General features: G+C 38.4%; 1 protein-coding gene across 1 annotated transcript in view; it reads left to right on the forward strand.

The window, feature by feature from the left end:
• The window catches only part of Fife (regulating synaptic membrane exocytosis protein fife), a 969,278-nt gene that overhangs the window by 396,443 nt on the left and 553,549 nt on the right, over nucleotides 1–19,286 (forward strand). Inside the window, exons 5-6 of the mRNA XM_068225089.1 lie at nucleotides 6,237–6,406; nucleotides 18,509–18,516. Coding sequence (XP_068081190.1) covers nucleotides 6,237–6,406; nucleotides 18,509–18,516 — 178 coding nt within the window. The remainder of the gene's footprint in view (nucleotides 1–6,236; nucleotides 6,407–18,508; nucleotides 18,517–19,286) is intronic.

The raw sequence follows: 19,286 nt of genomic DNA on the forward strand, positions 1-19,286 counted from the left end.
TGTAACTACACATTTAATTCAGCTTCAGTGGGTTAAATTAAAAGAGGGAAGAATACTGGTAATATCATTATTACACTAAACATTATAAAACAACAATTCCCCTTATCTATATTATGCATTCCCTCGAATGGAAAATATTAATGATCGGCGAAACAGATTCACATGGAACACAATGCAGATACCGCACCACCATACGTCCAAATACAAGCTGTGCGGTACTCCAGTATCTATAATGTATATAATAATGACAGTTTACACCGCTCAATAGTAGGGAGACGCCTTAATATTATTCCTATCTCAGGTTATAAATGATATCATAATTTAAAAATTGCATTTAGTGGTGGTCTGACGGTGATATTTATTATACTTCCTTTCTCCTTATTGTATACCCTACATTAGAGCAATTGTTATATTATTATATTTGTTATGCGAGATGATGTGAGACCGCACTATGCATGATATTGGTCCATCGCAGGTTGTAAATGGTAACTTTCCCCACCCTCTCTCCCACCTTGGTTGGATGTAAATTATTTACAAAGCTAGTTAATAGAACATCATGGAGTATATCACCCTCATATTCAGTCAGTTTGTTCCACTCCAGAATGTTATGTTAGCCTACACTACATTGTAGTCTATTACTTATGATTCTGTGCCTATTGTATTGTAACGTATAATGTTTTACCACCTTGAATTTGAGACCAGATTATGTGCATTATATAAGGCATTATAACCCTACGTATGTGATCCTTAAATAAACAATCAATCAATTTACACTCTCTCTCTCTCTCTCTCTCTCTCTGTCGCTTGACACATTATCCTATACTTTTGAAGTTAATACGTACTTTAATTGTTCTTCAATTTCAAACATCACTTTTTCATTAACAGCATATTTAAATAAATTAGGTTTGCAAAGATGTTTCATTATCGTATGCAATAATTAATTCTATCTTAGTATTCCTGAATAATTTGATACAGTATTTATATCCATCATATCTCCAGAGATGTTCATTAGGGAATGAGCCTGTCTCGATACCATTCTGAATTATTTCAACAGCAATCATTGCGGGCAATCAGCGTATTGGAATATGTTTATGGTTAAACTCTAAAACAAAGGTGGCTAAAAGTTGATTCACATTACTTAGGTACTGACTTACACTGAAGTACTTTCAGACTGGAACAGTCCTCTTATTTCCTATCACCTCAGTCCATACGAGATTTCTGAAAGTATGTGAAAGAGATGCAATTGGATGCAATAACTGCCTTCTCACCAAGATAACCGCAGATCGAATCCCAGACAATGCATATGAGTGTTTTAAAATGTAAGTCACATACTTGTGGTTCGGATTCCTCACAAATTGAACATGTCGTGGGTATGGCATTGATATGAAGAGTTACATAAGACCACAAACTTGTTGTTTCAATGTTTATGTACGTACGAGTTACTAGCGTACTGCCTCGCAGGCAATTCCTGTTAAACCACTCCTCCACTCCATCACATCTAATGCCCTTAACCGTCTTGCGGATTGTATAATAACAGGTAAACAGAATACGTGTTTCCCGAGCGCGCGACGTGGGTTTCATGGACCACGCAGCCTGTACTCATGGTCGAATGTCAGGATGTCTACGCTTTACCAAACTTTTTCTCCATACTTGAGTCAATGACAAATAATATCCCTAAAAGGGATCACTTATAAATTACTCTCCCGTATCACGAAAGGAGATGTTAGAATTGTTTTCCTTATAGGGTTTCAACTTCTGGAACTTCGAGGCCGTTCGAATAGAATCACAGAAAGTTCCCGATTGCTCAGAAAGAACGCCGAGGAATTTCCTAGGGAAATTTTGTATGCGATGCACAACAACGACTGTACCGAGCTCGATAGCTGCAGTCGCTTAAGTGCCGCCAGTATCCAGTATTCGGGAGATAGTAGGTTCGAACCCCACTGTCGGCAGCCCTGAAAATGGGTTTCCGTGGTTTCCCATTTTCACACCAGGCAAATGCTGGGGCTGTACCTTAATTAAGACCACGGCCGCTTCCTTCCCACTCACATCGTCGCCATAAGACCTACCTGTGTCGGCGCAACGTAAAGCAACTAGCAAAAGATAAAAAAATTACGACTGTAAGCACTCATGAGTCGTTATCTTCGCACCTTACCTCGAATACTTCCCGTTTATAGAAATTTTCAACTATTTTATGAATCGTCGTACAACTTGAAACTCTATTATCAGGGAATTTTCTTGAAATAAGCTTTTAACAACATGAGACAAGTCTGTACGCTAAGGATGATCAGATTAGGTTCATGACCTTGAAACTATGACATGTGGGACCGTCGTGTAGCGCGTGGAGTACCTGTCTACATTCTTTTGTGACTTTCAATACCAACAACAGACCCACAAAGCTCGGGTTTACTTGCTGGTCATCCATGGCATTGGCTGACACCAAAGCTGGATTGGACCTATTGCCCGCACGAGCAACTCATATTCTGCTTACCCGATAGAAGTGCCGAAGGTTCTAGCAGAAGTGTTCAACTATGGCCAGGTGTATCACAGCACCAATCATACCCTCTTGCATTAAAGGTCATAAATTGTGTAAAATAATAACGTAATCGTATGACTTCGGCAGCCTGAAGATGTTTTTACGTGGTTTTCCATTTATTTTATTTTTACTACTAGCATACGTACCCGTTCTTCGCACGGGAATCGGTAATCGAGTTCACGATTCCTTCATGAATTTATGCGAAGTTACATGCCTGTATTCAAACGTTTAATACGGTATGTTAAACGGATATTCTTCTACGAAAGCACGTGGCAGTAACGTGAAGTACGATAAAGCTGAACAAAGTGGAGACAGAATGGGGTAGATCACAGAGTTTATTGAACGATACAGTTCCTGGTCCGAGGTTGTGCGTAATTCTCGCTATATCTTGGTTACGTATTGTTGTTCATTTGAAACTGAGAGTGGCGCTGTAACTGAAGAGTCATGAAACCAATCGTTGACGATAACCTCTCTTATTATCTGTTTTATATTAAAAGAGTAAAATGCTTCTTTAATTAAACCAATAAACCCAACTTGAAATGACACGACAGCCTGTAAACCAGTCCATTATGACAACTCCCTTGTCTTCCTCCTATCGAAAAGGAGCACATGAGAAAAACATTTTTAGAAATTTATTTAAATTAAGGATGGTAATTTTAATTATAAATGGTCATGTATATTTTGTAGGAGGGTAAAATCACTGTTTCGACTTCCTATAAACCCCCAGACCACACGTGGATATAGACGTAATATTGACCCAAATACCTACACAAGGGCAGGTATAAAGTTCGGTATGAAAAATAGATTAGTTTCATAGTTATAACAACTGAACAAACGGACAAACAGACAAATTGACAAGAAAACCTAAACAAACGTCCGCTCGAACTTAGACTGAAAAACAGTCCGTTAATGATGTCTCCCTTATTAATCCCCGAATCAAAATGATGCACATGAGAAAATGTTTGATTTCAATTAAGTTTGGTTGTATACATTGTGTATAAGGTTTCGGTTTCGTATAAACTCCCAGTCACTTCAGGGTTTAAGAATCAATATTGGCACTAAGAACTACCCAAAGACAGGTGGATTCTAAATATGAAGTTTGGTAGAAATATATCCAGTAGTTTTCAAGTCATAAGAATTCAAACAAGCAGACAAGCAAACAAAGACACCAAAACTAAAAAAGATGCAGTAGGTCAATATTACACCTTAAATGGATAACTGAATGAAAATTTCGCCGAAATAGTTAATGTACAGACACACGGTCGTTACGATATTATTTATATAGATTTGCTTTACTTCCCACCGATATAGATATATCTTATGACGACGACGGGATAGGAAAGGCCTAGCAGTGGGAAGGAAGTGGCCGTGGCCTTGTTTAAGATACAGCTCCAGTATTGCCTAGTGTTTAAATGGGAAGCTATGGGAATTCATCTTCATGCTGCCGACAATGCGGTTCAAATCCACTATCTTCCGAATGTAAGCTGATAGCTACGTGACCCAAACCTTAACTAATGCTACGGCTGATACCTTCCCTATCCTAGCCTTTTCTATCGCTGCGTTGATGAAAAGATTCGATGCGCTAGGGTGACGTTAAACGTCAATTTCTAATAGCGGAAACACGAGAACAATACAGCCTTTCCTATGGTATGTCATACATATTTCATACAACAACATTACTAAGTTTGATATGTCTTGCGTGCATACTTTTACACTTGCATTTTTCTTTTTCTTATTTTACAGTTGATATCAACAGTGCTCCCCATTTTAATTGTTTAAAACTCAATGTTACAACAGACTCATGTAAAATGAAATGTTTTTTAAAATAATGTCAACAGTGATGATGGACCTTAGAGTCCAAAAACCTGTTTTGAATATCAATTTAGTGTGCTGATACGAGTGTATATATGATTAATTATAATAATAAATGCTGATATCGTACGGCATGGAGTGACTTACATTTCAAAACATCACATGCATTGTCCAAGACACCAGTTATTTTATTCCGGAGGCCAGCACCTTACCACTGATCTACAGAGGTATATCATTTAGCCTTATTCAGTAAGAAATAGCCTACAGGAGATTTTGTAAAATTAAGACGCGTCCTCAATTTCAGCTCTTTTTAATTCTTTATTAAGAAGTCGTCCGGAATATGCCTCCATATTTTGGATGCAATATTATAAATCACACACTGACGAACTGGAGAAAATACAATTTTTTTTAAATATTCCTATACTTTAAACGATATGAACGTTCTTCTTATTTGGAGAGAAAATCATATAATAACTTCCTACGTGATTTTAATTTTGGCTCCTTAAATAATGGAAGAGAAATATCGCAGTTGGTTTTTCTGTACAAATGTGTGAGTTGAAAAATGGACGATAGTGATTTGCTTGAACAGCTTTTAATGTGATAACATCTAGCTTACGTCGAAGGCAATTTTTCTATCGTAATTGAAGTAAAACTCTCAACCATAAAAATTCCCCACTGTGGAGAATATGCGCAACATTTAATAATTTGATATTAAAGGGCATTGACATTTACTTTGATTTTATATTTTCAAAATGTCTTGTTTTGATCAAATAACTCGTCAGAGTATGAAGTCCGAATATCACAATTTGTAGATTCACTTCATTTCATTTCATTTATATAACTTTGCACTTAAGAGAGATGTTTCTATTTTTGTTCTTTGTTACCAATATGCGTATGTCTATTGCTGTTAAGATTATATATAGCTTACTGGATCTTAATTTAATAATTTTCTATAAATGATTGTGAATGTTACTATAACATTATATGTGTCTGTATAATATATATATATATTGTTTATAACGTCCTCTACAAATAGTTTTTACTATTAGTTTTTATGTTCTTATTTTGTCTCGTTGTTATTTTCACTCAAAGTATTTCTTCAAGTAGTATACTGTAATTGGAGCAATTTTCTGTTGCAGACTCTATTAAATAAAGGTAAATGGTGGTTCCTTTGGATGAGCAAGTTAGGGTGTAAAAGAAGTGATTTTATCAAGCGGAAGAGAAAGTGGTTTGCGAAGTAATGAATTAAAAAGGGGAAACATTTTTCATCTCTCGTAGTGAGGAAGACTTTTCGGCTCCTTGCCTGAATATAGTACTGGTCTTCGGTTCAGAGGCTCCGAGTAGGATTCCCGGCCAGATCGGGGATTTTAACTTCGTATAGTTAAATTTTATAGTTCGGGGACTGTTTGTCTTCGTCTTAATACACCTCTCTTCATTTATATACAATACACAACATTGTACCAACTACCACAGAAACAAGCAATAGTGAACACATTTCTGCTAATAGCATTGGTGTCGGTAAGGGTATCAGATCGTTAAACTGGGTAATCTTCTTCTTCTCCTTCTTCTTCTTCTTCTTCTTCTCAACCAGTAATAAACCGATAAAGTGTTCAAAAGCTAGAAAGCAGAGGAATTATTAATAGTAGTGAGAGAGACTAATTCTCCCAAGACCATTATCCAGAACGTAAAGTTCCTAACAAATGTGCTGATTAAGCATACAGTATACCATATTTCGATACAGCTCTTTGTTATATGGTGATATATGAATAAACATTTAGGACTTGAAATTATTATTATTATTATTATTATTATTATTATTATTATTATTATTATTATTATTATTATTATTATTATTATTATTATTATTATTATTATTATTATTTCGTTTCAGAGCACCTGGCGTTGCAGTATCTGTCGTCGTAAGATGCAAAGTCGTGCCCAGCCTGTTGTACAACAAGACTCTACCGACAGTCTTTTAGACATCCCGGTGCTGGAAGCTTTGCAGCGCCGCCATTCCGATGTAAAGATTGGGTCCAGTAGCCTCAATGTCTCAGGAGGTGGGTATTGTACTGTCTTAGTCATGAGTATTATACCAGATAATCTGACCTGCATAATTAAAATAGTTTTCACACCTGAAGAAGCTATTCGAGATTTTCTAGATTAAACTTCTCACACAAATTCCCTATGATATAAATGAGATACTGTCTGATCCTTAAGCCTGTTTTTTTATATTAGAATTATACTGTGCGGTATAATAAGCAAATTCGTGTCCTCGTCCCCACATCCCCAATCGAGGTGAACTGTATGTTCCATTTTAGCCACATACCTGCCCCCCTGCTATTCTTAAATCTATGGTAGTACTGGGAATCAAACGCAGGCCTTCGAGGTGGCACCTAATATCTCTAACCGTTACGCTACGTTAGCAGGCGTATTGCATGGTGTTTCCTATATCTACCAAGTAGGGAAAATTTCCCGATCGAACAACATACAGAACCGGTCAGGAGTTTAGGACCACGAAAAGAAATCACGAAATGTCATCTAGAACTAAGAAAATTGTGCCATGAGATATCTGTAATTTTCTTTCTGAGCTCTCACATCTAATAGGATATATGTCACCTGATTTCATTTAGTCCAAATACTGTGGAAGTTATAAATTTTTAACTCTTGGACGGTCACAACAACAGATCAAAAATTTTGATTATATAATGTACTGTACACTCTAATTGGTTGCAAGTATCACCGCCAAGATTTTTTGTAGACTTAGAGATAGGTGGGGGCCATTTTAGTATAAATATAAAACTTCCGAAAATATGCGGCACTTTTTTTTTGCGTGGTTTATTTTTTTCGAACCAGGGCCAAAATGGTTGATTTTTCTTTGCCTTTGTCATGTATGGCCCAAGGTCTCAGGACGAGCTATCGGCATCAAACTTATCTGCCCTGACAGTATCATTTGCACTCTGCGGATGGGATCCATGATTTTTTAATGTGGTCCTAAACTTTTGACCGGTACTGTAAGTGTAGCTGTGGTGCATTTTAGTACACGTACCTTCATGTAAGCTGTTATAATGAAAATCCACAGCCTGTTTTCACTCACTAGACTGGATCAGGAATGAAATGAATGAAGCCCCCATCTAACAGCGAAGACAGGAACTGTGCCGGCTGCCGAAGACTGTCGTACTCCTCTGGGGCAATGATTAATGAATAACAGATGAAATGAAATTATACTGGAGCGTATTGCTGGAATGAAAGATGAGGGGGAAACCGGAGTACCCGGAGAAAAAAACTGTCCCTCCTCCGCTTTGTCCAGCACAAATCTCACTTGAGTGACCGGGGTTCGGACCACGGGACCCAGCGGTGGGAGGCCGGCGCGCTGCCATCTGAGGCGCGGAGGCTTTTAAGCTGTTATAATATTTTCCTTAATTTGTTTAATGCATGCCTGACGTCCTCAAGGCTGCTCTTAATTGTTAATATGAAAATATAATATAAATTAAAAATAATGTACCGAACAAGTGGCTGTGCGGTTTGGGTTACGTTGCTATCGGCATACATTCAGGAGATAATGAGTTCGAAATCCACTGCACGCAACCCTGAAGATAATTGTCCCTGGTTTCAACACAGTTTCAGAAATTCTCCACTAGGCTGAGTAGTTCAGATGGTGAAAAGCTGGCCTTCTGAGCTCATGTAGGTGGGTTAAATCCTGGCTCAGTCCGGTGGTATTGAACGTGCTCAGATACGTCACATCGTGTCGGTAGATTTATCGGCACGTAAAATAACTCATGTGGGAAAAATTCTGGCATTTCAGCATTTCTCTAGACCATAAACCATAAAAGTCTTTAGTGAAACTTTAACCATTAACGTCCTTGTCGTACATCAAAGCGAGTCGTTTAAACTATTGACTGTTTAAGATTCGTTTAAGAAACACAATAGTTTCGATTCATATAATTTGCTGCAAGGACAATATCACACTCTTGTTGATTTGGTGCCAGATTTATTGTCATTGCTACGTCATTTGAAGTAAGTACTGAATTTTACAGCAATGTTTCGTAACATGTTACAACGTTTTTGTGCCATGTACAGTCACGAATATTTTTTCTGCGTTTAAAATGTGGTTCGGAATTGACATCATTTGTTATATTGATGAATTTAATCTACGTGTGTTCGCATACGATATATAACGTGACAATAGGACAGTAGATGTACATTTATTGCCACCACATTTTGAAAGAAATGATAATGGTAAGCTTCTCTAAAAAATAACGCGCAGAGAATAGCCAGAATTTATTGAATAGATAAGAAGTTGAATAAAAACAGTAACTATGAAATTTCACTTTCAACAAAAGTTATTTAACTGGACTAGCTATATACTAACAGAATTACCACTTAGATCGATATGTGGTATTCCAAGACCTAAGTATTTGAGCTAAAGAACATTGAAGAAGGTGTCAGTTGAGTATGAAGTAAAATTTCTAGATTCATAGGTACGTCATTTTAGAAAGGAACCACAATTTATTTTATCTTCACAGGTAGGAAACATAGATAAGGTCCCAATAAGATATGATGATCCTTCAAATAAAACAGTAGACAACTGTGCCACTTAATCTTCTTCTTTCCCTCTCGCTTCTGACTCTTTGAGTCCCCCATTTTAGTTGTTTTCCACACCTACACATGCCCCATGCCAGTAACCTTAATTTAGTCAGGTGCGTATTTCTCGGAACCTACAAATTTCACATACCTTTCCTTTTAGGATTATATCAAATCAGCTTGTGGAATGATAGCCCAGAAAGTAACATCCATTTACAACCCCTTGTGGAATACTTTCATACTAATAGCCCTGTATAATATCATTCTCATCATTTATTAGGGTCTCTGATTATGCCCTACATCAGAATACTTCAGAGTAAAACCTTTCTCTAAAGGCAGGCCGCAGTTCATTTTCTTTTGCGTTTTACTAATCCCTCAATGTTGTAGGTTACATTTTTTCCCTTTTCTGTACTATTTCAACTTCAGTAATGTAATATTTCATGTTTCAAATCTCGTAATCCCGTTATTTCTGGTTCGTTTCAAAATCTGACCGGTTCCATTCTTATTTTGTCTCTGAATAATGCAATCTCACTCGTGTAGAATATCAGATCTCAGTAGTGAGATGCCCTTTTGCGATCTTCGCGTTTGCTACAGCCTTTTTCTTTGAAGGAGCTCGCCCATACCCTCTGGGGGTAGCACTGACATCAGTTGATGTTTGTTCTTCCTTTGCCATTGGAAATAATTCTCATTGCCCGCAGAACCATTGATATGTTCACGTTTCAGACAGTCCGGTTAGTTGGGTTTTTTCTTTTCAAGATTCCTGCAGCTGGACAGCTACCTTGACAGTCACAGGCTACCGCACTTCAGCTCAACATATAATGCCCAACTTTATTCAGCTGTCCATCTCAAACGATATAGCTGAAGTATTTCCTTAAGAAAGGCGATACCAATGCCATCACAAGTGATAATATAGGCAATGAAAACAAAAGCAACAAAAAACGCAGTTCATTTGCATGATTTGGAATAAAAACCAAAAAAAAGAAGTATTTCCAAGAAAATTTGCCGAAAGAATTAATCGATGAGTAAATAAAGAAATGAAGTTATGAATAGACTGGATGATGTACCCGTGCATCAGTACGGAATTCTACATTGTATACAGAATGCTAAGTGAAGTAGAGTACACATGTGGGTAAGATTTAAATTGCATAGCTCTCAGAATTACCCTAGAAACACCACGGGGAGATCACCTTACGTCGTTTCTCATATGAAGACCGGGTTAAGAAGTTTTCATTGTAAGGCACTTGCACACTGCCAGTGACAACCAAGTTGGGGAGTTTATATTATGATGGCAGACCCCTTGACTACTGCCTCTCAAGACGAGTTGGGCATTTTTCATTATAATGGCAGACACTCACTCTCCACCTGCCCTCATACATCCTCAGAAAGACTGTGTCTGCAGTTTTCAGAAATACTTAAAGGATCTGCCACCGGACATAAAACCAACAAGATAGCAAAATTAACGCAATACAGCGGGGTTTTAATGCGTATTCAAAGTGAAAATTATTAATCTAATATTAATGTTTTATTGCTGGAGTATATAATATATATAAAATTGGTCTTCGTATAGATATCGTGTAAAATGGTTGCAAGGCATATCGCTAAATTTGTTCATAACAACTTGGAGAATTATTTAGGAATCAGGAAGGCTGCGACTGAGCGGGACGCAAAACGATCCCTATTATGTTATATTATAGCAAGATCCTGCAGTGAGCCTCAATGCCGTGATAACTGACCGAGTGTGTTTATGTTTTTATTTCGTCGTCTGTTTAATAAAATCAATCAAAGGCATTCAAATTGAAGTGGAGTCAGTTGTATATGGTTTGCACTTGGTTACAACGAAAAGTAATGAAAATTCAAGAGAATGAGTAGGCACTGTGAATTACACACGACCAGGCGAGTTGGCCGTGCGGTTAGGGACGCTCAGCTGTGAGGTTACATTCGGGAGATAGTGGGTTCGAACCCCGCTGTCGGCAGCCCTGAAGATGGTTTTCCATGGTTTTCCATTTTCGCACCAGGCAAATGCTGAGACTGTACCTTAATTAAGGCCATGGCCGATTCCTTTCCGCTCCTAGCTCTTTCCTATTCTGTCGTCGCCATAAGACCTATCTGTGTCGGTGCGACGTAAAACAAATTATTAAAAAACTAGCGAATGTACCCGTGCTTCGCTACGGTATTCTACATTGTATTCGGTTATCGAAGTAAATAGTGTACATGCAGTAAATAAGATTGTTTTAAAATTGCATGTCTCTTAGCGTTATCCGAGAAAGTGCATGGGGAGTTCCCCGTACGTTGTTTCCAATGTAAAGTGTTTGTTACGGATTTGTGATATAACGGCAGGCTCACTTGCCTACTGCCATTCACAATCGAGTTGGGATGATTACGTTATAATTGCAGGCCCCATTGCCTACCACGCGGACAGAATCGATTTGGGGAGTTTTCGTTAATATGGCAGCCCCCTTTCCTACTTCCAGACAGATTACAGTTGAGGAGTTTCTATTATAATGGCAGGCAATTACCCTACTATCACTCGAAATTGAGTTGTGCAGTTATCATTATAATGCCAGGCCCATTTTCCTACTGCCAGCCAGCTTACTGCCAGTCACACCAAGTTGGTGAGTTTCCATCAAAATAGCAGGCCACTATGCCTAATGCCAGTCACATTTTAGATGAGGACATTTCTTTATAATGAGAGGCACCCTTGCCTACTGCCAAACACAATCGGGTAGGGGAGTTTTAAACAAAACTGCATGCTCACTTGCCTTCTGCAAGTCAAATCGAGAAGGGAACTATTCATTACAATTGTAGGCTTTCCTTACTAATGACAGTTACACAGGAGTTGGAGAAGGAACCCTTTCCTACGGCCAGTCAAAGTCGGTGTGGGGAGTACTGATTACAATAGCAGACCCACCCTTTCTCGATCGCTAATAATCGACATCAGTGAATATATATAGATCGACATACGAAAGTATATGCGTGTTTACAATATTGAAGACCTTCATTTACAGATTAACTGCTACTAAACGTACGTCATATCGACAAAGGATTATACCATAAGACACGCCGGATTTAGTGGCCTAAATGGCTGGTCCTATGATATGTCATCTATTCTTGGGTCAGATTGAGTTAGAAACGTGGAAGATGGTAAAGGTTTTGTAAGATTATCTCACATTACATTACTTTTCGGATACATACATAGCATTTGGCTCACATATGGCTACTGGGTGGGCCAATTTTCGTGAAGAGTTTAATGATTCTGTATTTCATATAAGTAATTGAAAGTATAAATTATGCATGTGAAAATTCCAAATTGACTTAACATCGATTAAAGCGAAAAATCAAACCTAAAAGGATACAGATACGGCAAAAAGTCATAAGACCACGGTTGTAGATCATTCCAAATTGAACGGAGATTGTGCAATCCGTTATGTGATAGGAATTTCCGAAGGTGTGCACCATCATTAAAATTGCCAGCATATTTCGATATTCTTCGGGGATAAAAAGTGAAAAATTTAATGATCAAGGATGTTTTCCGTTCGTTACAGGCTAAAACGTATAATTTTGTCAAATTTCAGTTATCTTCTTTTTCTTCTGGCAGATTATGGCGCAATTTGGATTTTGGGCGAGGTGGGTAAAAATTACTACTTTCAGGAAACTAAACCAAAAATTATGCAGATGGTCATTATTACCCCTTAAACGGAAAGCTGTACGAAAATTTCGCCAAAATAGTCAGTGTAGAGGCACACAGTCGTTACGATTTGATTTATATAGATAAGGAATCTGCTCCATGTAAAACACCTTTTGGGCTATGTCCGCTGGACTTAACCTGCAAAAGTGACCATTCATGATATCTCCCTTAGTAATCCTCCTGACGAAAGAATGCACATGAAAAAAGGTTTAGAGGTGGAATTCCATCACGTTTGGTCGATTTCCAGTCAGGTTGGTCTTGTTCTGTATATGTTGTGGAAGAGTAAAATCACCATTTCGGTTCCCTATAAACCGCCAGTCCATTCCGGAACATGAAATGTTATTTACGTTTAAAACCTACCTTTGGACAGGTGGATGCTAAATATAAATTTTGGTTCGAATGCCTTCAGTAGTTTTCAAATTGTAAGGAGTACGCTTTACACGCACCCGCTCGGGAGTTAGGTCCTATGGGACTTGTACAGAAAAACGGTCCGTTAATGATATCTCCCTTATTAATCCTCGTATCGAAATGATGCACGTGAGAAAAAAGGTTTAGAAATTATTATCTACCAAGGTAGGTAGATTTCCATTATGGTTGTGTATATTTTGTGAAAGTGCAAAATCACTGTTTCGGTTTCGTATAAACCCCCAGTCAATTCAGGGATTTAGAAACAATATTTGCCCTAAAACCTATCAAGGACAGGTGTATTCTAAATATGAGTCTTGGTGGAAATACATCCAGTAGTTTGTAGCACTCGCGTACATACGGCGTAATTAAGGAAGAAATAATACGGTTAAGAAAGTTGAAAGTAATAGAAAATGGATTATAACTGAGGACAGCCGGATAACGACAAATATGTAAATGCCAAGTGAATGTATTGGAAAATCAAATGCCCCTCAATAAATTATGCTAGTGTTAGTAATGGACATAATAAAGCGGTAACAGAGGAGAAATTTAGGTCAGTGATTCTTAGGTAAACAAATAATAATAAGATGACTAATGGTGTTATTACTTAATCTATTCGAGGGGGGTTATAATATCCAACGATATTCCGCCAATATCCCGCAGATAGGCCGATTGACGCCTCTCTTGCCTTCTACCCAAGGAACAACCACGAATTTAAAAGCATGATGAGGAAAATGGCAATACGTTACTTCCCTGCTGGCATGCAGTCAGAGACGTTGCCATGGTAACCTGTAGGTTCGTTGTCGGTCTGTCGGTCACTCAATGCAGAGCATGATACCAGCGGAAAATTGTAAATTTCTCCGTCATGTGAAGAGTAAGGTAAATTATGAACATAACAAAAGTTGTTTATAATGAAGAGACGTTTGACGTACGGTAAACGAAGTTTACAGAAAATTAATAGTATAAGAGAAAATGGAGGAAAACCATTCTGGTTTTCCTATAAACCATCCATCTATTCAAAGATTTTAAAATAATATGCATATAGAAACCTTCCCCGGGGAGAGTATACTCTACATATGAAGTTTGGTTGAGATCTATCCAGCCGTTTCGAAGTGATGGTGGAAAAACCATTCTGGTTTTTCTATAAACCCCCGGTCTATTCAAAGATTTTAAAATAATATGCATATGGAAACCTTCCCCGAGATGAGTATACTCTAGATATGAAGTTTAGTTGAGATCTATCCATCCGTTTCAACGTGATGGTGGAAAAACCATTCTGGTTTTCCTATAAACCCCCCGAGTATTGAAAGATTTTAAAATTATATGCATATCGAAACCATCCCCGGGATGAGTTTACTCTAAATATGAAGTTTGGTTGAGATCTATCTAGCCGTTTCGACGTGATGGTGGAACAGACAAACAAACAGACAGACAAACAGACAAACAGACAAACAGACAAACAGACAAACAAACAGACACGAAACGTAAAAACAACCGATTCGGTCTTGAGTTGACCTAAAATGGATAAATATCTGAAAAATTGGCAAAACAAAAGAAATTACAGACATCGGACCCCCTATAATTTTATTTATATAGATAGATAGAACTGCACACGAATGTAACTGATCTCGAATTAAATGGTACAGCTTCCACCATGTTGTGCCTTATTTTATTCAACATACTCCTCCTGAGACACCCTGTGTATCTGTGCCCACTACGATATTACAGTCGTAAATGGCAAAAGGAATGGCAAAAATAGTATATATATTAATATGAAAACCAAATTAGCTCAATGGTTTAGTCATCTCGACAAATTTCGGACGACAGCCTCATTTCCAACGCTCAAGTCGGCGAGCTAATTATAGAAATCTGTGATCCTTTATAATGTCTATAGAACACACTGAATAAGCCTAATGGAGAATAAATTTATTTCCTGCTCAGATAAATAATATGGGTTAGTCTGAAGACACAACTGTATGCATTTTGGGCAGAATAAAGTGTGTTATAACAAACCGTAAAGTATGCATTTTGAACCACAATATAAAGATACGGAACGAGCTTCGTATTCCGACTGTTAGATTTCAGATCCGAAAAGATGGCAACGTAAATAATCCGCCTTACCCAGTCTAAAGACCCGTGCATCCCTATTCTTAAACAGGTCATGAGGACCGAGAAGCCGAATATACGGTTTAAATATCGAGACCTTTGGCCCATGTATGGCCTGGTTTAAGTCCCCCCATATTATTCACTAATAAACATAAGAATTAAACCCTGAAAATGCGTGTTCGTTAAGAAGTTAAGCTCCCCCACTCTCACCCCGCATTCAATAAATTCAATAATAAAACTATATTTTCCAAATTAGTAGGCAAAATGGGAGTTTCTCCTCTGGTTTGTAGACAAATGCCACCTCCAAGTCAGATCGCTTTTTCTCCCATCAGTGTAAGTAAACAGAGAGTTTTCCATCTAAACGATCATTTTCCCAAAAAAAAAGACAAGTAAAAGGGCATAATTTTCATCCTGGGACTCTCCAGTTTCTCAACAACCACCACCACCACCACTACCACCACCAAACTACAACAACAACAAATGATGTGTTAATAATCTGTCGTCGATTTTACAGGCCGTGTGTCGGCGGTAGTACGGTGATGACCTAAAAAGAGTTGGCAGTTCCTCCGGAACTATATACTGAAATGTCCTCAGGGTCCCACATCTTGTAACCCAGGTCGTCTAGCTGAGCCAAGCCGAACTCGTATACGATCATGCCATAATAATTTTGAAATGTCCTCAGGATCCTACAACTTGTAACCTAGGACCTTTAACTGAGTCTAGCATTATCTTTACTTACCTTTTGCTAGGCTCCTCTCTTTTATTTATCCTGTCTAACCTTCCCTTGTCGACTTTTATTCTTTACTATAATCCAACTGTGGGTGGTTGGGGGTGGTGTAATACATCCGTGGCATCCCCTTCCTGTGATAAGAGGCAATTAAAAGAGGCTCTTAACTTTGCAGTGTGGGTTGGCAACTACGGTGCCCTTATAACTGAGTCTTGCATTGCTTCCACATACTTGTACCATGCTCCTCACTTTCATCTATCCTATCCAACCTCCCTTTGTCAACACTTATTCTTTTCAGACCCCAAAGATATTAAAGCAGTCGAGACCTAGGGTATCTTTTATTTCCACGCCCTTCGTGGGCCTTGTTTTTCCTTGGCCGATACCTTCATTTGCCGAAGTGTCTGATTCCTTCTATATTTTTCCTCTCATTAGTAGTCTATGAATAGAAGACGGCTGCTCAGTTGTACTTCCTCTTAAAACAATATTCACTACCGCCATCACTCTTTACTATTACTCTATTGTCCGGTTCCTTGGCTGAATAGTCTGCATCGAGACGCTCGGTTTACATGGTTTCCGGTCTCGATTCCCGCCCCGGAGATGTTAACGTTAAATGTTCCTTTCACTCGGATACTGGATATTTTTGCTGTCTCCTACACCCCTGCAACTCAAACACCGCACATAACACTATCCTCTTCCACAATAGTAATCAGCTTCCTATACACGGCAGATACCGCTCACCCTTGTCGGAGGGTCTGCCTTACAATGGCTACACCAGGCTAGCGTTAGCCACACGAAATTATAAGCTCACCGGACAAACATTTAGTCACCCCTGGAGAAATCATTACAAGCATCATTTAATACGGTGTAACTCCTCCTGTGGACTTGATAACCGCCTGAATCCGGTCAGGAAGTGAGTCCACAAGGTTGTGCAGGAACATCGCAGGGATTCAAGTCAGGTGATTTTGCAGGCCAATAGAGATGTAAAAGGGTGGGGGAGTGGTCATAAAACCTGTCACATGTGCGTCAAGCCCGATGAACTTTTCTGTTGCCATCTTGAACAATCGGGGTATCAATAGCATACTCATCATGCAGATGTGTTGACTGAAAGGCAACACCTGATCATCCAGAATGTTTAAATAAACATGCTGCTTCATGCTAGTGTTCACATCAGTGCGCGGGCCAAATCCATGATACGAAAAACACCGCCAAAAATCACACACCCACCTCCGCATTGAACCTGACCTTGCACACATCCAGGATGAAATGCTTCATTTGGCCTTCGGTGCACTCGATGACGTGCGCTATTGGAATACAGGAAAACAACGCGATTCGTCAGACCACATTAAGTTCCACCAGTCAGCTACTGTCCTCATTCGATGATTTCTAGCCCATTGAAGACACGCAGCTTTATGCGCCTGTGTGAGGAATGGCCTATTGCGAGGTGACCGACTCCAAATGTTCATTGCATGCAGTTCCCGTAGCAATGTTCTCTCACTATAACAGGTTGAAATGGACTTTCATTCACTGACTGCAGCAATTCCTGTCGACTTTGAAAGCGATTTTGATCCACAAGCCGTGAAACGCGTCACCGTTCCCTCTCAGTCAGGATCACTTCCCGACCGCAATTCTGCCGTACTGCTTCATGATCACGTGCAGTACACTACTGCTTGTATACACGTTGAACAGTCCGCTACGAAGCACCAACAAATCCAGCAACTTCACGTTCCGTATGGCCATGGGAACGGTCCAACATGATTACCCCTTTTGCCACTCTCTCACATCTTTACATCTACCCATGATGACGCACACTGTTCGCTCGAAACATCAATGTCTCACTGCCTTATGCTCACGTAGGGGCAGTGCACATGAGGTTGAGCACGGGACTCGTTCACTGCGCAATCTGTACGGGCTTAAGGATGTATCTGTGTATGCACGCTAGGGTGACTTATTTTTCGTCCGTGAGGTTATTATATATGTGTTCCATTTATGTGCTATGCTGCACTATTGACGATGCATATCCTTCCTTATCCGGGCTGGAGACCTACTTTAGAGCAAGAGGCGGAGTTAACACCGTGAGAGTTGTAGGGAAGAAAGTTATGAAGGAGTCTGCAACATTATAGCTATTCGGTCCACCATATGCTTCAGAAGGAAGGGGGTGGGGATGTATCAGATGTAAGAAGATGTTTAGGGTGCTATGCTGTACTGTCGAGAGAGATGGCTTTCTCTGAAGGGTGCTTTACCTGTTGGCAGTATGATGATAGCTCAGCAGAAATTTCTACAGTTCATCATATTCACTTCTATGTAGAGACAGCAGTGTCCATGTGCGTAGTAGAAGCCTCATTAATTGCCATTATTTTCTTACCATCATACGGCGATAGACTTAATAATATTCATAGCTGTTCTTTTCACTTCTTTTTTCTTGCGGCTGTCAATATACTGTAGTCTTGAAAACGTACAGGCTTACACTTCTTAACAACACCTCCTTTGATACCTTACATATACACAAATTCACAGCTCACAGTAGTTTAGATCTACGGTATGATGAGATGATATGAAAACACTATCTTGCTAATGAAATCAGTATTAATGCCCAGATCGGAAATCTCTTAACAAAAATCTATCACTTGAAATCTCAGAGAGTTGTATGTATTTCTACTAGGGTAACTAGTCACTTTATCCCTTAGACGTCTGTATATACAAAGCATTACAGTCTTCAAGTAGAAGTGGAATACCTGGGCGTGGTATTCATATTTTGTAGTGACGCCAACATTCTACAAGTTCGTGTATGATTCATATATTCATTCAATGCTATTAAACCTGAGGTAATTTTAAATTATTTACGTAATGTATACTATCCGCCATCGTAGCACCTTCTATGGCACAAGGGATTATTATTATTATTGGATGAAGATTCTGTTTCTGTAGACGACGTCTTCAATGTTTCTTTATTTAGCTCTTGGGATGTGTTTCTCGTTCCTGTGAACATAAGTTACAGGAAAGCAAGCCCGAATGCTTCCCTGTAAGATGTCTGCATTTATTTTATTCAAAAATAGATTTATTACTTTCAATAAGTCGTTATGTAGTGAACTTTCTTCCTTCAAAAATATCCATACAAAATGAAAACCGCCTTATATGCGGTAGTGCCTTCCTCGACGGTAAATGTAATAAAAGTGGTGTGAGTAAAGTAACGTATCATCTCTCTGTACAGCATATGCCCTTACCGTTTACAACTGTTGGATGATGTTTATTTATTTATTTATTTATTTATTTATTTATTTATTTATTTATTTAATTATTTATTTATTTATTTATTTATTTATTTATTTATTTATTTATTTATTTATTTATTTATTTATTTATTTATTTATTTATTTATTTATTTATTTATTTATTTATTTATTTATTTATTTATTTATTTACCTTATGATACAATTTAA

This window comes from Anabrus simplex, chromosome 1 (assembly GCF_040414725.1).
Source record: "Anabrus simplex isolate iqAnaSimp1 chromosome 1, ASM4041472v1, whole genome shotgun sequence".
Classification (NCBI taxonomy): Eukaryota; Metazoa; Arthropoda; class Insecta; order Orthoptera; family Tettigoniidae; genus Anabrus; species Anabrus simplex.